Source organism: Lissotriton vulgaris, chromosome 1_2 (genome assembly GCF_964263255.1).
Source record: "Lissotriton vulgaris chromosome 1_2, aLisVul1.2, whole genome shotgun sequence".
NCBI classification, from domain to species: domain Eukaryota; kingdom Metazoa; phylum Chordata; class Amphibia; order Caudata; family Salamandridae; genus Lissotriton; species Lissotriton vulgaris.
The window spans coordinates 170726599-170751558 of NC_141686.1; the positions used below are offsets into that span (position 1 = coordinate 170726599).

Below are 24960 nucleotides of genomic sequence, written 5' to 3' on the forward strand. Positions count from 1 at the left end.
CCAAGAAGCGGCGCAGAGATTCACTGCGGGGGTTGCCAAGTGTGACTGAATGTTACAAAGTGATGACAGGCTGTGAATGAGAGGCTTTTAATGCATAAGAAGTAGAGGCAGGAGTGAGAGACTACAGGCAGTGTGCCCGGCATGGGCAGAGGCCAGATAGGGGACTGAGGTCAAGGGAAGAGGTCATGGCAAGAAAGCAAATGACACACAATTCGGGCTGGACTGTTCCCATTGGGTGCAAGGTTAAGACTGATTTGCATATGGGTGGGTACAAACTGGAATAGCATGGTGAGCAAAAAACAGATGGCTTTTTTTCCCCCCTGTTAGGTCCCTGACAGTCTCCAAATGCTCCTTCAATCATTGTTTCTGACAGTTAACCCTTACACAAAAAGAGGACCTATCAGTGAACTTCTTGCGCATCTTAAAGCTGTATATCCCCAAATAAATATTTTTCTCATCCACATATTATTAAAGTAATAACTTAGTGGGTAGAAGTAAAATTGGAACTACTTTTGCGTCTTAGTTTTGCATATAAGTAAGGATTGTATTCTACCCATGTTTGTAGGTGAAATGGGCTTTCTAATTTGTAGAGCTCTATGGCGAAAACCTATCGGAGTCTAAATATTCTACATAGAGAAAGTAAGTTTACCATATTTAATTTAACAATACAGATCTCACGACCTAAGGTGCAGCAGCAGATCTGAAATAACCACCCAGTCTCCAGTAAGATTTCTCTATTGTTCTTCAGACACACACCTAAAACAAACCCTTTTATAGGCGCAAAGCCTTGTGCTCCTCTACATGGTCTTCTACTTGGACCCAACTCTCTTGCCTTTCTAGGATTCATGAAGACTAGGTTCTCAGTTCTTAATGACCTACACCCAATTTTTTTCTCAGAGCAAACAAACCATTGTTGACGTAAAAGCGCTGATTTCTGCTTTGTACCCGTGACCATATGATCAACTGTGGCACCTTGACTGTCTGCAACCATCATTTACATCCCACACAGCCATGTCATACCCGTTTCCATGTATTTGTGTCTGCCAAATTATTTTAACGCTTGTTTTTAGACTGTGTTCTGTCTATGCATAGATATTTGGAGAACCCATCTCGTTATTAAATCAATGAATGATCTGTTTCCTAGGAATGGCCTTGCTAAATTAAGAACTGGCAATTTTAATCTGAGTTCCAAACATTCTTTTGGTAGTTAGCCACTCGAGAATCTGAAATTGTGTCCTTCCTGGCCATTTCTTTAGCACAAGAGGCTGACCTTGGTTGTTCCGGGTGTGTGGGTGTCTGTGGCTCTGGGTGTGTGTGGCTCTGGGTGTGTGGCTCTGGGTGTGTGGGTGTGTGTGGCTCTGGGTGTGTGTGTGTGGCTCTGCGTGTGTGGGTGTGTGGGTGGATCTGGGTGTGTGTGTGTGGATCTGGGTGTGTGTGCGTGGCTCTGGGTGTGTGTGTGGCTCTGGGTGGGTGTGTGTGGGGGGGCTCTGTGTGGCTGTGTGTGTGGGGGGCTCTGTGTGGGTTTGTGTGTGGGGGCTCTGTGTGGGTGTGTGTGTGGGGGGCTCTGTGTGTGTGGGGGGGCTCTCTGTGGGTGTTTGTGTGTGTCATTTGCGAGAGAATAAGCTATTCGCATTGTAAATGACAATGCCATTTATTTATGTTTAAAAAAAACATAAATAAAAATAATGTCAAGAGCAATGCCAATAGCTCTAACTTTAACAAAGGCAAAACCATTGCATTGTAAATGCTTGTTTCTGGTTGCTTACAAGTAGAGGATAAGTATCAGTTTGATGCATTGACATGATTAGCACTCTTGCATCAAAGGACCAGTTAAAGCTGAAGGTTGCTTCCTGTTCTAGTCCTTCTTCAAGTGTAAAGCTCTCTCCTTCACACAGGATGACTGGAGCAGCCCATCGGGTATGTAGGCACCTTTTCAAAGTAACCCTTTCCTACTCTGATCATCTTTATGCTTTGTAAACCTAGTAATTAGGGATGGATAACTTCTTCACCGTCTACAGGGTTCCCAGCCAGCTTCAATGATGGCAGTGCAAATACCTCAAATTCACCATGCCTTGCAGGTTGTAGAACAACACTATGGTGATAGATTACTCAAAAACAGGTTTCGTATAAATCCACAATCAATCCATCATTGATAAGCTGAATATGTCAATAAAAAGTTAACAGAGTCAGTCAGAGTAGATTTTTGTCAGAGCACACTCACATCAGAAGTACAGAGTTACTTTTCCTATGAATGTGCCCATTCTATATTATTCAGAGATCCTCACATTTAAAAGAATGAAGGTGATATGCCCACACTTACTGAATGCTGCCATACATTTTTCTGGGACTCTGGGATTTTTAACCATCAGGTAGTGCAGAGGTATCCCACTGAGGGTTATGGCGCAACCCATGCCTGTGTTAAAAGGGTCCGAGTACAGGGACATTCCAACTATGAAGAGACACGTCACAGTGAAGACAACTGGAATAACGATAGGAACCTGCATAGTGGAAGAAAAGGGTAAAAGATAAACCTTCAGAGTGATAAAAGGTCAATTAAGAAGTACCAACACTGTAGGTTAGAAATAAAAATACAAGAACATTCAAAGTAGTGTTTTGGAATTTTGTTACAAGATATTTGTATTTACTATGCATACATTTAACATCTGTTGCTATTGAAGCAGCGTAATATTGAATTACCCTTTTTGCTTAATTAAGCCACATGCATGTGTATGTATGGCCTTATGTACTCTTGTGATGTAATCTTAGTAACATAATTTAATGTTTACCTTATAGGGTATTTGTTAAGCCCACAGCTACTCCGGGGAGTGTCCGAGCACTATCTTGACCCCAGAACAGAGCAAATGACAGAACAGCCAGCCGTAGCCAACTAGTTGACTCTACTGTTGAAAAAGCCAGGTTTTTAAGCTTCGCCTAAAGCTGAGGAGATCATGTTCTTGTCTAGGAGAAAAAGGGAGATTATTCCATAATTTTGCCGCTACTACCTGAAAGGAGCGTCCTCCTTTGTAAGAACCGCAAAACGTAGGCACAATTGCCAGTTGCTGGGACGATGACCCCAGAGTTCTGGACGGTTTGTAGGGCTAAATTTTATTTCTGATGTATGGGGCCCGATGTTATTTAGGGCCTTAAAGGTTAGCACCAAGGTTTTAAAAGTGACCCTTTGTTACACTGGTAACCAGTGCAGAGATCGAAGGTGGGGGGACATGTGTGACCTGGGTTCAACCATGAGCACGGTCCTAGCTGCCGCATTTTGAACTACCTGCAGGCGGTTCAGTAGGTAGTCCAGAAGGCCCAGATACAACACATTTACGTTGTCCAGCCTAGATGTAATCAGTGCTTGGACCACGGTTTTCCTGTGCGGGATAGGAAGCAGAGGGAGGAAATTCCTTATCATTTTTAAAAGCCCGAAACAGGTACCAGCAAACGAATAGCCCTAGAACTTCATAGTCATGTCGGAGTCCAACTTCGCTCTTAGATTTTTTGCGGTGGAGACTGGACTAACAGGGGGAGATACATTTTTTGGCCACCATTGACGCCATTCGTCACCTGGAACGTGTCCAAAGAAAATAATTTCTGACTTGTCAGAGTTGCAAAGTAACTGCTTTTGCCTAAACTAGGCAAACACCGGAGTTAGGCAAACATTGAGCACCTCAACCTGTACTAGAAAAGTTACAGAAAGCGCTCTCTACTGTGTAACCTTGACATTTATATGAGCATTTATATTAACCTTTTCTTTACAGTAACAATAAGTTTCAGTTCTTATATATATCTATTTCTGTGTGGTTTGAATAACATTGTATTTCCCACATGTTTATGCCTTTCTTGAAATAATATTCCCCATTGCTCTCCATTTATGCCATTATGGAAAATGTACTCATTCAAATTGGGTCCTACACCTTCTAGACCTGGACCTGTGGATTCCCTGCCAGGAAGAAGGACTGCTCTGCAGATTAAGGGACTGCCACTCTGCTGGACTGCTGCTCTGAAAGACTGTTGCCTGCTGTGCTGACCTGCAGCCTGCTGCCCTCCTGCCTGGGTGGGAAGGACTGCACCTGCATCTGTTGAACACAGGCCCCCAGAGTAACTCCAAAGACTAGGTAGTTGGCCTCCAGACTAGAGCCTCATGGGCATAAGGCCCAAACAGCCTTGAACCCATTATCTGTGAGTCCCATCTTGCCTAGTGGTGCATTGGGTCAGGTCTCATTAAAATTAGGGAAACATCCTTTACGACGCAACTTTTACCACGCAGTGCCTTTACAACGCAGGTTTTTCAACGCAAGTCATTAAAACGAATTGCCCTGGGGGGGCGCTCTAGGATAGGTAATAGTTTAATTTACTATCCAACAACTTCCCTACTATCCACGGGGACTGGAGTTGGAATAGTAAATTAAACTATTCACTATCAAGCACCCCCAACGCAAGTCGTTGTAACGACTTGCGTTGAAAAACCTGCGTTGTAAAAGCATGCGTGGTAAAAGCATGCGTTGTAACAACGTACATCCTTAAAATTAATACACCCCAACACCCTCACACTGTACAGCAATTAAGGTATAGATTGCCATACCCATTAGGAACAGCTATTGAATGATTGGGGCCTGATCCTTCACATAATCATGTCTCTGTGATGAATAACAAATCCCACTCCCATGATATCAACCAGATGATATCAACCTAACCCCTAAGGATTCCCAATATGTTTCACAGGAAGAGTGTATTAATTAAGGTGAAAGACTGCACGGTCATCTGCTTCTGAGAATTTGCACTGGAGGGAAGTGCAGGGTTCTCCTTATGACAGTGGGGTTGCACATGTGATAAACAATTTACTGCATGAAGCAGAGTGGCAGCACTTGGACAAAGTCCAATGAGTTTAGAGGAGAGGGTACTTGTTGGCCACAGGATGTCTTCCTGTAGAATCAGAAGCAATATCCCATACTGACCACTAAGCTCAGTGCTGATGGTGCAAACAGACTAGCCTCTGTAAAACATGCAGTGGTCTTGTTGCTTTCCCATAGAATGACTACAGTGCAGGGGGGCTTAAATACAGACGAGCTACCCTACATGTTTTAGGTACTGAAAAAAACGATACAACTGACAGTTAAAAATGGCAGCCATGTGATGACACATTGACTACCCACCCTAAGATGGCAGTCCTCCTCTAATCAGCATGGCGTTCCCAGGTATGGTAATGTAGTGGATGTCAACCCATCCTAAATAGGTACCCGGCACCACAATAACACACTAGTCTCTGGGTCAAGGGTTAGCAATGAGAAGCCAATAAAACTCCTTCAATCCTTGGCTTACAACCTAGGACTGCAAGTAGATACTTTACTTTAATCAAAGAAGAGTATTTGAGCAGGATGAAATTAAGATACTAAAACTCATGTAAGTTGGCAGAAGAAGGGTGTTGTTGCTAGATTATTTTACCCACATAATAATAGCCACTAATTGTCTTTTTTCACTGTTTCTTAACCATTGTAGTGTCCTGAATTTATGTGTCCTCATGAGAACCCCTAATTTATGTTGGGTTAAATCTGCGTTGGCAGCATAATTGGACCAGGGAGTGTGCTCATGAAAAAGGAAGCTTAGGTATGCAGGGAATCTGTGAGTCTAAATAATCTAGTTGTCAGATCCCTCACTTAGGCCTATAATTAAAATGCAACATCTACTTGCACTTCTATCTTGTAAGCTAAAAATTCAAGGGCTTTTATTGACTTCTCATTGATTGCCCCTTTGTCTAGTTTGAATTTCGGAACTAGAACATCTACTGCTACATGGTTTGTATCTATAATTCCATTTTTGTGGTAATGTAATAATTTCCTTTTTTTAAGGGGGACATGAATGTTAACTGATCCATTTCATGATAATCTGAGTTGTTCGTCTGTCATTGACATTTCTAAGCAAAAAGTAAAGACTCCCAAAGCTTTTCACAAAGAATGATGAAAATAAATGGTGTACACAGTGATAGCAAGAGAACAGGAAAGGTTAGTAGCCAGCTGGTCCACAGCAACATGATTCCCCGATAAGGGACCAACAGACAATATAATGTCCTAAGTAAAGAAAATCAGAGGAAATGGGGCTCTGGGCCCAAATGGACTACCAGCATTGATTTACACGTACGATCCTGGACAGTGGAACAAACAACTCTGCCAATTGTTTAACTCTGTCTCCATAAAAACAACATACCTGAGTCTTGGCGTGGGTTCATTCCTCTTCTCATTTACAAACAAGCACTGAAACACAAATGCGGCCCCGCGGCTGCGAAAGTGAAACAGTACTCTGGCCTAACAAGTGGGAGGGGTAGGGGAGGGTGAGAGAACACACAGCGATTCCCTTGCGGGAGCGAGCCTTGGGCACTATGTGTTTGCAATTTTATTACAAACATATGGTGCCAAAGCTTGCTCCTGCAAGGAAATCTCCAAACGTGCACGCATTGCCATTGAAATCAATGCAATGCTTGCACGTTTTTGGCTGAAAAGCCAAAGCGATTTTTAAAGGTCTTTTTCCTATGCAGCGCATGCGCGCTGCGTTGGTGAGACCTTAAAAAGCCCCACCTCAAACCAGATAGTTATCGATTGATTGCACTATTTGTCATCGATTTAAGAATCTTTAACGCCATCCTGTTACAAGAATTTATCCCACAAAACCAAGCAGGCCAACACCCCAAGGCATACAAAACTGATAATCTTGTGGCTCTCTCCACCCTCATCGAGAAATACACTCCAAAAAAGCAGGTGGTTTACACAAGGATTATCAATTTTTCAAAAGCGTTTGACCACATGGATAAAACATTTCTGTGGAATAAACTGACATTGTGGAACATACATGCAAAGCTCATTAGCGCAGTTCAGCTTCTGAACTCTGAAAACCTGAACAAAAAGGGAGCCTTAGTGCGAAATAGGGCCTATCCCCCACAATTAGAAATGGACCAGGTTTAAAACAAGGGTCTGCTCTCACGCCACATTTGTTCAATTTGTTTATCTTGGACCTGAGCAAACTACTGGATGAAGTGCATTCTCACCCTCCAAAACTGGGAAAACAACTGCTGAAAGTGCTGCAGATGACATAATGTTGCTAAAATTCAACTCCAAATGGCTTGAAAATGTGAGGAAAGCGCTGTCTCTGTGCTGTAGAGTAAACAGAACTGCATGACAGTAAATCTAGGGGGGGAAAAAGTAATTTTTGGAGGTGGCTACAAGAAGAACATAGCATTTGGGAGTCAACTTGATAAAAAAAAGTTCCAGTTGCAAATATTTAAGGGGCCCTCTTTTCAAGCATTTGGCACTTTAATCGCGAGGCACCGTACTATCATCGGATAACTGCTGCAACTGCTTAATGGCGTTGCCCACTAGTCGAACCAACAATCAGTCTGCAGAGCAGGTGCTATGCATCCCGATTTCACTTGAGTGTGGGGGGGCCTGAGCTCCAAGGAATCCCCCCTCGGCAATGTACCCTGGCCTGAGCGAACCTGAGTAGGTCTGGAGGTAGCCCCCCCATGTACTTTGCAGGGGCCCCCCTCAAAGTTTTGCCAGTATTGAGTACTCTTTTAGACAATTAGACTACACCTGAATGCACTTTATGACCCAATCAAGACCCACAGCTGTTTTCTTTTACGCATTATTTGTTGCACTTTTCGAGCATCTGGCACTTTAATTGTGTAGCATTGCGCCATTATCGAATAACCAGTGACACAGTTATCACGCATCCTGATGTTTCTTGAGTGCACTTTGGAACTAAGAATCCCTGCTGTCCTTTCCACCCATGGCGTGCTTGTACTTTTTCAGTATTGACTCTTTAATCCTCGCAATGTCACAATGGCAATGGCGGTCACCACTTGAATGTCCAACAAGCTAGACCGATAGTTATTATTAACAACTGATTAGCATTTTTTTAAAGTCCCCCTTTGACTAGTCACATTTCTTTTTTCTACCCTTTTTATCCTTCTCTTGCTTTTATGCTCACAGTTTTAGGATGTAAGGTTTTAATAACATTCAATATTAGAACACAAAGAACATGGAGAACGTCATTCCTTAAGACTGGCCTGGTGCAAAAATATATCAGTGAAATATTTGTGATTGTAGTTTACTATCAAAGACAGAATTAAGATATTCATTGACTAAAACTATAGTGCTTATTTTTACAACCATAAGAAGGAATTCATAAAACTCACTAAAACAGAGTAGAGTGCAACAATTATATTAATTAAAGGCATAAGGAGCATTTCCCATTACCTTAAATGGCCTAGGTAGATCCGGATACTTGAATCGATGGATGACCAGACCTAGAGTTGCTAGTCCAATGAAAAGCCAGCGACAGAAGCTAAAGAAATTCAACAGCCCATAGAGATCTCCAATCGATACCATCAAAAATATCACAGGTAACTGGAAACCACAAGATAAACATGATTAAAGTAGGTGGACATAGTCAAAAATACAAAGCAGTAACCCAAGGGCCAGATTTACTAATGACACAAAGAAAAGCAAGTTGTGCAATTTTATTGCTGGAAACAGGGCCTTTTCACAGCACCAGGCTTTGGATCTCCTTGTGTTGAGGCGGCAAAGCATTACTGGGGTGGATCACGCACACACAAAGCTTGATCCAATAAGATAGCCAGATTGACTTTGCATCAAAGACGAATGCATGCTTTAACCCCTTCCGTGCTGCCATCGGCCATTGGCCCCTTATAAAATGACCTAACTCTAGTGTCCTGGCTGAGAGGCTGCTCGGCAGCTGCCACGATTAAACATGTTTCTGTACCCCTCGGTCAAGAGCCTGCTGCTCTCGGGGGTCTGAAACAATGCACTTCCTCGGACGAGGTGCCAAGCTCTCTCCCACAGGATGGGCAGGGTGCTCGAAAAGGAAGCTTCGAAGGCTTGCAACCTTTGTGAGCTACACCAGCCCGTTGCTGCTTCCAGCAACTAGCTCCCACCAGTTCTGACCCCAAATTTGGGAGGGAGAATCAGTGGGAGAACCAAGTGAGGAAGGGAGGTTTGCACAACCTTGACAACCCCAGCCCTCAGGTGGGGGATGGAGGTGAAGCACAATTTTCAGTCCCCGCCAATCTGCAGATTTGGGGACCCAGTAAACCAGAGAGAGGCATATGCCCCCCTCCCACTGGAGGGTGGCGTAATAGGGGATAACCCAATGGTCCCAACCTTAATTACCTGTTACACCCCTAAATCTAGTATTTCAGGCCAACCCTGAACATTGGCTCCTCAGACAAGAACCGATTCGAAGAATAGAAGACGAAGGACTGAATAAGCAGTGCTGAAACTAAGAAGAGGAGGACGCCCACTGACTTGGCCATAGCCCTACTGGCCTGTCCCCATCCTGAACCTGCTCCAGCGAAATCTCGGTGTGTCCTTCAGCCAGCAGCCTCAAGAACCTGAAGGACCTGCCCTGACTTCCAAACCCAAGACTAACTCACACTGATTAGAAAAGTAACACTAAAAGTAATCTAAAAAGTAAGGTACAAAGTAACTGAAAAGTAATTTCAACATATTGACTTACCTGTAATTCATGCAAAAACATGGAGTGCACGTGGAGTGCAAAAAAACGATGGATTTAGGCCCATATCTCTGTACTGGGGTGAATGTATGACATTGTTCTGCATTCTGTCCATCAACTGTTGTTTTTGCATTTGTCACCCCGAGTGGGATAGGTATGCTCAGACGTGAGTCCCATGCTCTCCACACCACTGGAGTCAAGCTATCCAGGCTGAAGACGGCTGATAGCCAGAAACCGGTCCTTAGATGCTTGATTCCGGTCCAGGAAAGACATGGCTTGGCAGTTCGGGCTGGACTGTTCCCATGAGGCACAGGGTCAAGGCTGATTTGCATATGGCCATGTCTGAACTGGGGTGGTGTGGAGTGCAAAAAAACGATGGATTTAGGCCCAGATCTCTGTACTGGGGTGAATGTATGACATTGTTCTGCATTCTGTCCATCAACTGTTGTTTTTACCTGTATTTCAACCAACTGCATTTGAACCTGCATTCAACTGTAAAACATTGCATAAGATTTTGCCAAGCATTTATGTCACTTATCTGCACCAGGATTGGCTTGGTTCTAGAATTAAAATAACTTGATAATATTTGTGATACAAACAAATTCAGTTTTTTAGTGTGTGGCATCATGTGTTGCCTGTGTGTGTACAGCAAATGCTTAACACTGCCCTCTGATAAAGCCTTACTGCTTGCTCACACTACCACAAAGAGAGAGTAAGGTGCTATCTCCTTTTACCTCAGCCTAACTTTGGGATTCCACTGGACTCTGTGCACACTATAACTCATTTTGGTATAGTATATACAGAGACAGCTTCCTATAGTCTCCTGCTGTTGCAAATTTCAAGTGGAGCGTTCCTTTTTTGTCTTCTATTTCACAGCACACTAGATTGTGCCCATTTGAAACTGTTCTTCATAAAGTTTTCCTCTTAGTAGTACGCATGCAATGAAGTGCATTTATAAATGAACATTGTTATGCCATGCTGGTATCTATTTTAATCGAGGACTACAGTTATCTTTCCAAATCCATTTAGTCTACATGCCCTAGGTTTTCTAGTTTGTTTTTAGTGCCCTGGTATGAGTGCTTAAATTGATATTCAGTTATTATATTACCAAGTGAAGCAGTGCCTTTTATTAAAATGTAATACTAGCTATTATTGTATTCATCTATCTATGCAACCGTATCTGCCTATACATCTACCGGTCCATATGTCTACCAACCTATCAACTTTCCTCTCTTTCTATCTATTTGTGTGTCTGTCCGTCTGTCTATCCATAAATCTATCTATCTATGCACCTTCTCTATTTGTGCAACCCTCTCTATCTACCTATCTATGTAAGCAACTATCTTTATCTATGCAACCATGTATACATCGATATCTGTAACACTATCTATACAACCCTTTCGATATGTCTTTGCAAGCATCTCAATGTAGCCATATTTTCGACCCTCCCTATTTATTTGAAGTAAAGTTGTACAAAACATTATAAAAAAAATCGGTAGCAAAGGCAAAAGGAAGACAGTTCTTGCCATACGATGTTTCTTTTTTTTAAGGTATATAACATAGTTAATAGTTTTTTTTTTAACCAGACTTAATATATTAGTTGTCGTGGTGTCATTTATGTTTTTCTTCCGCTTACTTTAACATGCACCATGGGGTAGTGGCTCATTGCACTTCAACCATTGGCCTACTTCACTTTGAGTTTTCACAAAGAGCACATTCATACACAAAGTAGTTACCTTCAGTGCCAGGGAATACTATGGTAATGTGGGCTTTTTTTATACCAAAAATATATTTTAGCTTTTAGCCTTTTATTTTTCATATGGTACCCTAATATAGGCCCAAGTAATATCATACACCTTCACCTACATTATCTCCCTTACACTACACAGTAACAAGTTTTAAGGATTTAACCTTTACCTAGATCTAGTCCTTGGCGCAGAAGGAGTGTTTTCCCCTGAACAATAGCATCTTATAACTTCATCAATAGACTCATACAATATGAATGAATATTCATAAGAGTTTTTGGAAACCAGGCAGAGGCGACACCACCTGCATAATATCTTCGTACAAAGTTCATCCCATACGTCATCCTCAAATTCAACAATGGCTAATACAAGAAACAAGAGACAAATAACCCCCAGATACTTATTGTACAAATACAGCACATCTTGCTAGGGTTGAGAGAGGAGACGCTCCAGCTGACAGCGGTCTAACACATCCCTCGCGGGTTGTCCAACTCGAGACCAGGACGGGGTCCCTCACTCTCTTACTTCAGTTAAAGGGGAACGACTAAACCCTAGAGGGATTCTTGGGTTCACACCTACTCACATGCTAGGTGCACTTATGTACATCTAGATAGGTATCGTAGGAGTTCGCACACTTTTATCATGCATTTTATACTCATGTATGTATTCATGGTTATTGCAAGATGGTAGAACGGTACTATCTTTTTATTTCCACTATATTGCTAATCATATATATCTGCTACTGTCTAACGGTTGTTGCTACACATCTATTTTACACTAGAAGAACAATTGTGCAATACATTCTTATTGTAACACGTCTGACTGTTCTTCTGTGTAACTCTCTGAGACCGAATAGGTGAGCACAGGTGACCGAGCGAAAAGTTATATATTGTGTCCACGATCACGGGGGATCAGGGTTGTCATGGTCAGAGGTTGCCAGAAACTATTCTTTCCCCAATAAGAGGAGATTCTACTGACACTGTTAGCTAGCTAAAACAGAAAAGCTAACATTCTCGGTGGGGGTGCTCAGATTCAGTCTGCCACTAATCCTACAGTTTATGTTATCCGAACTTGCAGATCCTGTATGGGTAATATAGGAATTACACGACATGGCACCGCCAACCTTGGTTGGGTACTTATTTAACAGTAGAATCTGACTAGCTCAGTCATGCTTTTCTCAGAGACCCCTACTCACAAAACACCAGAGATGTCTGGAGTGGGTGGGCACAAACTCCGCCACAGCTGAATAGGTAAAACATTCTATTTATTAGCTGTTGGTTAATCAAGCTTTAAGGACAAAGTGTTCCTAAAATTGTGCAATAAAGCCTTATCTTAGTTCTCTTGAACATACTTCTTCTTTACAAAAATGACTGAGACAGGAAATGACCCAGTAGTGGATCTGACCTCTTAACAGGAGAAGAAGATGTGATGCAATGTAAATTGCACCAAAATTCAGGCATACAATCACCCTGCAACTGTTAGAAAATGGTTTAGCATCTAGGGGTGGCTTAGTAGCTTTAGTGATTGAGGCACACAAATCAAACAAAATAGAGGTATTTTATTTGTGAGTTACATTCCCAGCAGCAGATGCGAGAACACAGACATTTCACTCTTACACAGTGGGAGATGCACCAATGGAATATGGTCCACTTGAGGACATAGAGATTCCACTCACTTACCAGGAACACTTATACTGGTTTAAAGGCGCCCTACCCCACATCAGAGGAAGAATAAGATTAGGCATGCTCGGAAGAGAGGAGGCAACTTGACCAATATTAGCGGTCTACACACCACATCTGACATTGAAACAATGACACAGGCAGACTTACTCATACAACACAAGGATTTAATTGAAATCTATAGAAACGTGACACAATTCGTCATTAGGACTTTCACAGACCAACCAGCAACAGTTGCAACAAATGGAACTCAATCTCAGGGTACAGCAACTAAAATCACACCACAAACGTTACACGCGGTAATGGGCAAAATGCCCACAAAACGTGAACAAATGCCATTCTGGGTAGCTCAGAAAAGAACTCCGCTTGAAGCAGTATTCCCGAATACTACCCTGTATGAAAAACACAGAATGCTAACTATCTGCATGCCCATGGGGATAACACCACAAGTAGAAGATTGACCCACTTGGGGTACAGTCTTTGCTGCCATATATACCAGGACTCACAGTATTCCTTCATTAGCAGTAACACCGGATGTATTAAGACAAATACAAAACGAGTACAGAGCAGAACCTGCTCTGAACTTAGGGATGAAGTTACTAGGTAATATTGACCAGGTATCAGCCATAATACTAGCTAATAATAAAGGGGGGGCAGCTTCAGTGGCAATCCGCCTACGCCTAAGGGAGTTCAGTCCTATAGATCCGCAACACAAACTACCTGAAATAATTAAAACTGCTAATGTAGAATTAAGAAGAGACAGTTTAGGTGGGAAAGCTTTAAAACCACAACTGATGGGCAGTCCTGAAAAGGACACTTCCAAGCAGACACCTGCTTTTCCTGGGATAACAAAAAATGACAAAACTTTAAAGAAAACAGATCTCAATCCCAAGGCAGATCTCCTCCACAGGAGCCCTCTGAAAAGAGGTACAATCTCAGGGATAAGAATAATATTAGGAAACCTGACAGGTATCAGGATACTGATTCACTTTCCTCTCGTTCCTTTCAGGGTTCATCGAAAAACTCTGAGTGGGAAGGACGGTCAGAAAGACAAGAAGAGCGTACAAAGTCCAGAGACAAACAGCACGCTCAAGACTATACTTCCAAAAAAGAAGAAAAGCCCAAATCCTCAGTTTAAGAAGAAGAAAGTTGCAGGCCTGAGGATCAGACATGCCCAGAATTCTGAGAACGCAACTTCTCAAAGGGGTATAGGCTCAGATGATGCTAGACAGTGCGGCAGAAGTAACAATAGCTCACCAGAAACTGATGAAATTTCTAGTGACAACGGACTTGAATGATTACATCACGGTGGAAATACCAGATACGAGGGAGAGCGTCCCACACAAGTTATTTGAAATAACACTCCAAATGGAGGGGGACAAGCCCAGGAAAGTTAAAGGTCTCTTTTGGTAGAACCTGTCATCTGGTTATGACATCCTATTAGCTGAACAACATTGGCTGCCAGCATGCGTTATAGAGTGCCCTCGGGGAGAGACAGTCATTTTTCAAGCCTTCTCTGACCTTTTTCTCATTCATCTTAAACAACAATATGCACGGGAGTATGCAGTCGCCCTATCTCTCACATTGTACAAAAACCATGCTGGATGGAATGAGAATTCAACCCACCCCACCATCCCGTTAAAAGTTTCACTAAATGCACAGAGAACATCCAATAAAGCAAAAAGCTAAAAAAACAAGTCAGGGAGATGTTAGATCAACCTGAGTTCCAGGAGGTGATTGAAACTTACACCTCTCAAATGAACAATCCTTTGTTTCCTGTCATGAAACCTGACAACACATATTGTCTAGTTTTAGATCACAGACATTTAAACATGCGTACAAAGACATTCGCTGTCCAAAATGCACAAAGTGCCGAATTAATGAATAACATTGTGCAGAAAAAATACACTTGATATATCAAATGAATTTTTCTGCCAAAATATAGCGCCTGAAAGCAGGTATTTGACCGCATTGTCAGCGTTGGGGTCCCAGCGACAATTTTGTCATCTCCCCCAAGGTTATAAGAACAGCCCGGGGTTATTTTCAGCAAGAGTAACCGAATTACTCCAAAAGTTTGATGAAGTAGCATTGTCCTTTGTGGATGATATTTATCTGATGGACAATGACTACAAAAAAACACTTGACCAGGGTGAGCACCATAATTATGAAATTCGCCTGTAAGGGCTACAAAATCAATTTAAAAAATCAAAAATCGCCCACCTTAATGTCGTGTTTTAGGATATGAGCTTTCAAGTGAAGGAAAAAGTCTGGCAGCACTGCTCCAACCTCCAAAATCATAAAAAAATATAAACAATCAATACTGGGATTCCTAAATTTTGGTAGAACATACATTTTGGATTACACGGAAAGAGTAAAACCTTTTTACAACTTAATAAAACCTGACTTTTCAGTTAGACAATGAACACAGGAACACACAAACATCTTACGTTCACTACAAGAAGACATGATAGCTTCGAAACACAGACGCGCATATACGTAGGCAACTTAGTGATCTGTGTAATAGCAGGTCAATGCGGGTACACTTAACTAACCTTCAATGAAGGCAAATCGGTACTAATTGTTTACAAATCACACCTGTAAACAAACGCAGAAATGCGTTGCACTTCAACAGAAAAAATCCTGACAGCAGTGCAGACCGCTGCAGCAAGAGAAAGAGCACTAGCTCAGGGAAAACATATAATTGTCGTAACACCGGTACCAGCTTTAGAAGCTGTTACAAAGGCTAGCATTCTAAATGCAAAGGCCTTACATCTGAGATGGATACAATGGGCTAATTCTATAACTGCAACAGATTTTAAATACAGATTTGATCCAAGTTTAAAAACACAAGCATTTCTGCAATATGAACAAGAATACCCTCTATCAAATGAATCTTGCCTCTAGATCAGTATGAATAGATAATTTACACTGACGAATCTGCTCAACCGGCCACAAAGAGTAAGCAACAATACCGTGCAGCATGTGCTATCATTGAAGGTCGCATGCGGGATGAAAAATTCCATCCAAGTTGCACCAAAACGCAATCTCTAGGAGACTGCACGGCTAAGTTGGCAGAGTTAAAAGCGCTGATACTGGCACCGGTGAATAGGGATCACAAATTCCCCTCACTGATAGCATGTGATTATTTTTACTGTGTGCAATCATAAAATATTTGCATCATTGGGAACAAAACGGGTTCAAAGACGCAAAAGGTGGCACAATTAAGCATAAAATGCTATGGGAACAGGTAGTTGAGTTGAGAAACGAACTACCACAGGCTCACGTGATTCATACACTAAGTGATCAACGTGATGGCATTCACGTTGAAGGGAATTCATTGGCTGATGAAGCCGCAAAGGGGGCTGTGAGCACAGCTTCCATAGCTGCAATCACTCGTTCAAAAATGAGGATAGACAGTGAGATTATGGTTGCTATCATTGCTTCACGCAAAGGCAGCTCAGTGGTACCAAAGAAATTTCCACTTAAGTAATCCTACAAGTTAGATACAAACAACATTCCATATGGCATAGGCAGGGTTTGGGCTCTGTGCATACAGGTGTTAGAGCGATTATCTCATTGTTGAAACAGAGCTACTGTTGGCCAGGTCTAACTAAGCAAACTAAAGACTAAGGGCCCGATGTAGGTAATTTCATTTTTCCGGTTCTTAAATACCGATTCATACCGAATCGGTATTTATGAATCGGAAAACTGAATGTAGGTAAAAAAGTCTGTAAAAAATACAGAACCGGTAACAATCGGAATCTACACTCGGTAAATACTGATTGGGTAATCGCCGAATCGGTAATACCTGATTCAGTATCACCCATTCAACCCTATGGGCCTCCAGGCCCATAGGAATGAATGGGAGATACCGAATCGTAAATTACCAATTTGGTATTCCGAATCGGTAAAATCCGTTCTCGAAAATTCGAATAGAAGACATGTGAGCCAGTCAACCAATCAGGGACACCCATCACACCCCACAACAAAGCAACTGAGAAATCATCCAATCAGATGCAAGTACCACACCCCAGTACCTTGAGGTGGCCACACCCATGCAGGTGCAGAGTCACAGAACTGTTTTGGAGAGCTTGAGGGAAGACAGAGGAGCAGGCTGCACTGAGCCCAGCAGAGCATCACCATGGAGTCCCAGGAAGGCCAGAAGGATGGAGGTGATAGAAAAAGGAAGCTAAAATTCAGCACAACTGAGCTCCAGGTGCTGGTGGAGGAAGTAGTGCAGCATTACAGCCAGCTTTTTGGGAGACAGTCCCTGCAAGTAGCAGAGTCTGTCAAAAGAAACACCTGGCTGGCGATCCAGAGCAAAGTAAATGCCCTAGGGGTCACACATCTTGAAATTGAAGATAAAGGTGATATGATCTGAGGATCACCACCAAAAATAAGATTTCAACCCAGAGGAAATAATCCTCAGCCACAGGTGGAGGGAAGAGCCGTGCACCAAGCCTCACTGAACTGGAGCAGCTGGTGGAATCCACCATGGAGCCGGAATGCATACACGGGATTGGGGATGCTGACAGCTCAGCCAGAACTGCAAGAAAGAAAGGCAAGATGCATGGACATGAATCCCCACCCATTCCCTGGCCCCTTCCCCAATGTGGTTGACTGAATCACAATCCAGAACACATGTCAGTACACACCACCAATGCATCATGGTAGTTGTAGTCATAGGAACATACATCAAATCAGCCAACACAGAATTCAGCATGCCAGGCCACACTCCCCATACACAAGCAGTTGAGGCGTAGGAAATTGTGTGATAGGAATGTGTATAATGAAGACACACAGGTGATCATTGTCCATGTCTGCCCACAGGAGAGTCATCGCGCAGTGCAGCGCAGGGAGGGGAGGCGAGTGCACCAGCAATGGCTACGCGGGAGAAGCCTTCAGACACATCAGGACCCAGCACTGTCCCTGAGGACACTTCCACAGTGCAGGCACCCACAGCATTGGAGGAAGACACCACAGCACAGCCACTGTCACCCCTGCTGTTTGAGACACAGACTCCGGCAGCACCTGCAGGTGCCACAACACCAAGCTCAGGGTACTCTGTGCATGTGAGGCCAAGGAGGCAGGATGTTCCACCACGCAGGATCCTAGCAAGCTCTTCTGAAGAAGAGGTGGAGGTTCACACACACAGCTCTCCACCACTGGCTGGCAACGCAGGGCATCAGGGGTCATCAGGATCTGTGCGTGCAAGTGTCCGTGGTCGTAGGGCACGTGAGCGAGACGAGGGGCAGGAAATGTAGGGGGTCTTTGCTGGTTTCGAAACCACTATGGTGAAGATCCAGCGCATGCAGGCCAAAGGGATCATGTCAGTGCACAGACAGGTGCGCATCCTGAACAGCAGGATGTCAAACATTGATCGGGGGATATGCTCCATGGCCCTAGGAATGGAGTCCATGGCAATAGGAATGGAGTACATGGCAGAGGGGGTGAGGGAAATGGGTGTGTGCATGGGTTCCCTCTGTGATATGCTGGAGTGTGACAGACAGGAAGGCGCAGGAATAGGCATGTACTGAAGCAGCAGAATAACACCATCAACCTGCTGGCAACTGCAACCACCCTGCTATGCCGTCGGTGAGTGAACATGCAGACTGACATTGTGCACTGCTGCAGTGACTTGTCCAGGGGGATGGGGAGAGTGACCTCTGCTATGGAGGTACTGCTGACACAGCAGACAGCCACTGCTGGTAACACGTGTGTCGGTGACACAGAGGAGTCCACAAGCAGGAGTGGATCCAGCACGCCTTTACAGGACGTTCGTCGGAGCAGCAGGCTCCATGCAAAAGACCCTGGCACCACTGCGCAAGTTGACCCCCTGCCCCGTGGCTACCACACCTTAATGCGTAAGCGCAAGCATTAACAAATAATCCTGAACACAGGACAGGTCACAGTGAACTTTGGCCACCCAGTGTGAAAAGCGGATGTTGTTTGATTCATGTGGTCTGGTATATGTGAAGTGCAGTAGTGCATATTAAACTGAGTGCTTCAAGAACTACACATGCCTGTGTTTCCTCACTTTATTAGAAATATCTGGTTGTGATTTCTGTGCGTCTCAGTCTGCTATCTGTTGCTGGCGCTGCTCCTGCTGCATTTTGATCAGCTTGTTATGTCCCATCATCTATATCCTCATGATATGTGATTTCTACCTCTGTGCCCTCCTTGGTGGCAAGATTGTGCAGCATGGCGCAGGTCGCAATAATTTTGCAACAGATCATTGGCGTGTACTGCCGTGCACCTCCACTCTTACGGAGGCAGCGAAATCTGCTTTTAAGCAGTCCAAAAGTGCGTTCCACCACGCAACGTGCTGTTCTGTGTGCCACGTTGTAACGTCTTTCACTCCTGGTGGATGGATTCAGGTAAGGGGTGAGGACAAATGAACGCAGGGCAAACGCACTGTCACCTGTGTGGCAAATGAAATTATAATTAGTCACATACTCATGATAGATCCTTCTGCATTGGCTATCAGGGTGTCTCACAGTTATTTACCTAGCAGGTATCCATCCCCGAAATCGCCAGCAACAAGGCGTGTGTATATCCCACCATTCTGGAAGATGTAGGAGTCATTGGTACTCCCTGGAAATTTGGCAACAATGTCGGTAATGATGTTGGCAGCATTGCAGATCACCTGCACATTGATTGAATGCGTAGACTTCCGGTTTCGATAAATGTGTTCTGTTGCTGCAGGTGGACATAGTGGGATGTTCGTCCCATCGATACAGCCTATGATGTGCGGGAAGTTTGCAAGTTGGTAGAAATCGGTTTTGGTCTTTGCTAGTTCAGCAGGTGTTAATGTTAATGTTAACAATTTGTTGAAGCGCAAAACAGCTGCCCCAGCAACGGAGCGTCCCGGCGCTGAACCTAAACAGTACCTGAGGGGAGGTAGAAAACCGCAGAGGAATTAGATGACGGAGAAAAGGTGGGTTTTAAGTTCCTTTCGAAAGGTAGTAAGGTTGGTCAGGGTGCGGATATGCAGAGGCAGGGAGTTCCAAAGTTTTGCCCCTAAAACTTTGAAAGAGCGGCCGCCCATTCTGCAAAGCTTGGTTCGAGGGACCGTCACCAGGTGCTGACCCAGCGAGCGCAAGGTGCGCTGGGGAGTGTAGGGTACTAAAAGCGGGCGTAGGAGTTCAGGACCGTCTGAATTAAGAATTTTGAATGCAGTGGTGAGAGTTTTGAATTGAATACGGGATTCAATTGGCAGCCAGTGTAATTTCCGGATGGTGGCTCCGGCAGAGCACCTGCGCGGAAGGCCAACCACAGCCCTGGCGGCCGAGTTCTGAACTCGTTGCAAGCGTGCTAGTTCTGTTTTATTCGCCCCTAAGAATAGAACGTTGGCATAGTCCAGCCGAGCAAGGATAATGGATTGGATGATAAGTTGGCGAGTTCTGTAGTCGAAGAAACCGAGTATCGGACTGAGACTCCTCAGTAGACCCACACACGTAGCTGCCACTTTCTTTGTGTGGGACTGGAAGTTGAGTGAGGAGTCCAGCCAGACGCCTAGGTTCTTCACAACATTTTTTGGCACGGGAGTGGGGCCAAGCAGAGAGGGCCACCAATGATCGCTCCAGTGACCGGGGTTTTTGCCGAGGAGAAGCACCTCAGTTTTCCCAGCGTTCAGTTGAAGGCAGTTGCGCGTCATCCACTGCGCAACTGCCGCTAAGCCATCCCTGAATTTAGCAGCTGAAGTAGATGGGCCCTCAGAAAGAGTGATGACCAGCTGTGTGTCGTCGGCGTACGACACCAGCGTGAGGTCCCACTCTTTTGCCACTACTGCTAGAGGCTGGACGTAAAGATTAAAAAGGGATGGACTTAGCGCCGAGCCCTGAGGGACTCCCTGTTCGATGGAATGGGGTTGGGAGATGTATGGTGGGGCTGAAACTCGAAAGGACCTGTCCTTCAGGAAGGACCGGAACCACTCGAGGGCGAGCTCATCGATCCCTATGGCCTCAAGTCGTTTCAGCAGGATATTGTGTGAGACCGTGTCAAAGGCCGCGCTGAGATCCAGCAGGATCAGCGCAGCACTTTGACCGGCGTCCAGAACGCTCCGGAGGTGTTCAGTGGTGGTCAGCAGGGCCGACTCAGTGCTGTGACCTGGCCTGAAACCATTTTGGGATGGGTCCAGGACGTGATTTTGCACCATGTGATGGGATAGTACTTTATTCACGTGTCAGGGAACTCAATGTAGTGTCCCATCCTCTGCATCATGGCGTCAAGAAATGTCCTGAAGAAACGTGACAGGCAGCTCTGGGACACCCCACCTACCACAGCAATCACATGCTGGTAGCTCCCAGAAGCAAGAAGGTGTAGGCAACACAGCACCTGCACATGGGGTGGGATGGCGTGTGCTCTTGGGGTTGGGTGTTCCAGATATGGGTGGAGGTCCCTGATCAAGTCCAGGATGGTTCTGGGGTGTAGCCTGTACCTTTTCAGGCTCTCAGGTTCAGTCATTTGGAATAGGGTGATCCTCTGCCTATATACCTGCTCCTCCCTTAGCCAGACCCTCTATCCTGCTGCCTGTATCCGTAGCCGCCTTGTCATTATGTAGAAAGCCGCCATTGTGGTTGCACTGTTGCATTTTGGGGCCTTCTTTCATATCCTGCACCTGGTTTCCACCTGCTTTCATTCCGTGGTAATTACCGACTCTTAAATACCGATTTTCATGGTATTCGGTATTTTTTGGGTTTCCTACATCTCGATATGCCATTTTTATCATTTCTGATTTACCGATTCGGTAAATAAGAGTTCGGTATAATCTGAATCGGTAATTACCCATTTCCAATTTACTGACTGGGTAATTATGAATTCGGTATATTCCGATTCGTGAAATACCGAATCGGTATTTTACCGACAAGTTTTTAATGATTCGGACACTTTTTTTCCACATACATCTCGATAATCTTATTCCGGTCGGTACGGGACGAAATTACCGATTTTCTGCCGTTACCGACCGGTATTTGGCTACCTACATAGGGCCCTAAGTGGGTCATTAGGATAGCGGGCGGATCGCCACTGCCTTTCTGGCGGTGGTATCGACCTGCTAAAAACCACCGTCCACATAGAAATTTCCCCTGCCACATTACCATGGCGGGGGGACCCCGGTGGGCAGAAAGACCGTCCAATAGTTTTCTGCCCGGTCGAAGAGTCGACCGGGCGGAAAAGCTGTTAACATGGTGATAGTCAATCCATATTAGCATATCTGCGGGGACATGCTTTTCCGTGGCGAAAGGCAGGCGGTTCTAACAATTGCGGCCCGTAGCGGGCCGCCAGGGCTTCTGGGGAGTGGGGGATGCACATGGCAGTTCCATGCACAACGTGGCAGGCACCGCGCGGTGCCTGCCACGTGGGGCATGAACCTGCACGATATGCCTTCTTGGCATTGCAGTGGGCTGTGCTGACAGCACCGCCCGCCGCAATGTCAAGTATGCAGGATGCACATGCCAGTGTGGCAGGCACATCCTAATGTCAACAACGGGACCCCCGCACCAGTGGCGGGCGATACCATTCCACGAAAGGATCCTAATTATGGCCTTAGTCTTGAAATGTGACATCTGCCAGCAGATGAAAGGCTCCACCATAACACGCCCGGCACAGATCTCTTGCTTGTGTATATCTGGACGACTGCGGCCCCTTACAATCAGATGGGGCCTACAAGTATATCATGGTTGCAGTAGATTCATGCTCAAGATTTCTGTTTGTTTGGCCTCAGCGTTTATAGGGACATACGCAGTTGGCATGTTACAATCTGACCGTGGCCCAGCGTTTAGCTCTCAGGCTTACAGAGAGGCCATGGAAAGTATGGGCTTAGCATCGCAGTACTCCTCTCCGTACCATCCTGAGGGAAATGTGGATGTGGAAAGGAAAAACTGGGATCTAAAGCAATCTTTAACAGCTAGGGATTAGCCAACGGCAGTAGTTGGGCCAATCATATATTTGGGGTACAATGAGCTCTCAATAACCAGCCAAGAAGTTCTCTAGGGGGTGTCACTCCATATGAGGTCCTATTCGGGACAAGAATGTGGGTACCTGATCTTGATTGTGAAGGCGCAGTGGCGGATGAGAAACCATTAGATATCCATGATCGTTTGGCTGTTTTACAGGATCAAAATGAATCCAGGACACACCAAAGTAACATCCACCCGTACCAGACCACCATATGAGAAGTCAAGGCAGTCACTGCAAGACCTGTCTGGATCCCAAAAGTTGGAGGTTTGGCCAGAGAGAAAATAGAGGATAAAAAAAAGAATTTAGACCATCATACAGAAAGCCTGTACCTGTCCTAGCAATCCAAGGAACAAGAACTGTACTTCTACCGCCTCTTGCCGGAAAAAAGGAGAAATGATTTGTCTCAATCGACTTAATCAAATCACACTATGGGGCCATTGCTGAACAGTAGGCCTCGTGGACTCCGCTGTAGCAGACACTTTCTTCTAGCTACAATTCAAGAAGCTCAAACGGAAAAACTCATCACATTCGAAGAGCCTCCTGTACGGAATGAAGGACTATGCAGCATTGCTATGGAACTCATTCCCCTTTAACACGAAGTTTAACCTCAAAATCAAACTCAAAATAACACACAAGTTGCTATAAGACCAAATACTGATGTTTATGTCAACATGCCTTGACAAGAGCAAACTACGATTTCAACAGATCCCGATGCAATTCCTACAACTGATTGAACTGCTTCTAGCTACTTCATGAACACGCAAGCAGCAGATTGCGGACTTTCTGAACTTTTTCAAAAAGACTTGCCTGATATCGCCTTGGGTAGAACTCTGGGTAATTACTGGGTTACTGTTTTTTCTTTTCTGTCTAGGCTTAGTTTTACCTTTTAGCATGCTTATTAATAGACGTTACCGTCAACAAAGACCTGCAGCTGAAAAAGTAAATTTGATTCTGAAACCACATCAATATTCTCATCGTGAACAAAGACACTTGTCATCAGTGAACATTACAATAGTTCGTATACCGGACAGTATAGTATGGGACAAGGTTGATTTTGATGTTTTCGGTCCAACTGAACTTTTAAAAAGTTCTCATGTATTTAAAATTTCATTGAGTGACATAATTTCCAAACACTGAAATGCTAGAAAGTACTTCAGACTATGACACTTTGTACTGTTACCAACATTATGGTCATCATTTCTTGCACAAATCTGTAACACCTAGAAATGTTTTTGAGTACCACCAGTGGGAACATTGCCCTACACCACCAACAGGTAGTTCGCAAACATTTGCACAGAAATTCTTATATTTTCCAGGGTTTAACACCTCTGACCCGCGTCATTTTATTATAAAGTCGCATCCACATCGGCACAGAAAATTATGTTGACTAACACCTAACAGATTTACTCTGCTACCTTTATCGCCCGATTGTTTGAACAGGATTTTGACTAATAGAAGGACACAATAGAGTTAAAATCAGTCTTGGGTTCTTAGAAGCCAAAAGGCGTGTGATGGTTGTGGCTGTTCCACTCCAAGGCTGACCTGGTCTGTATGTTTCGCGTGAAATCTGATGCCATTTGTTGTCTAGAGGTGCATATTGCAGCATCTCTATGTGATTGTCACCATATTTGTGCCTGTGAGTGTAGGGAACAGAAGCACTAGTTAGAGCAAGCCTCATTCCGCAGCAGATGATATTTCTAAATTACACTGTGCAAAAAACATCTTGTCTTCGGCTAGCCAAGAATAAGGACCTGAACACACCTTGCTTTCCAACAGCATCACAGATGGAGGGGTGGCAACATTCAACTTCACAAGAAGGGGTAGATTTAGATGACATTTTTCGGGACAATAGATCAGACCCCAATTGGAAAGGATGGTTGGTTTGGCCCATAGACACAAACAGGTGTCAGCAAAGATTCTGGGGTACCACCAAAGGGTTCAGTATCCATAGACCAGACCCACGCTATGTACAAAGAGGAGATCCAGGGGTAGTGATATCCTACAGTGTTGGGAAGTTGTGCCTTGATTGGCTAGACACCTCAACACTAACAGAA

At 44.3% G+C, this 24960-nt stretch overlaps 1 protein-coding gene across 1 annotated transcript in view; it reads right to left on the bottom strand.

Annotated features, from left to right (window-relative positions):
• Positions 1-24960, bottom strand: part of LOC147734775 (cystine/glutamate transporter-like) — a 378702-nt gene that overhangs the window by 54524 nt on the left and 299218 nt on the right. Inside the window, exons 10-11 of the mRNA XM_086953633.1 lie at positions 8247-8396; positions 2321-2498 (exon numbers count right to left, since the gene is read on the bottom strand). Of these exons, the coding sequence (XP_086809759.1) occupies positions 2321-2498; positions 8247-8396 (328 nt within the window). The remainder of the gene's footprint in view (positions 1-2320; positions 2499-8246; positions 8397-24960) is intronic.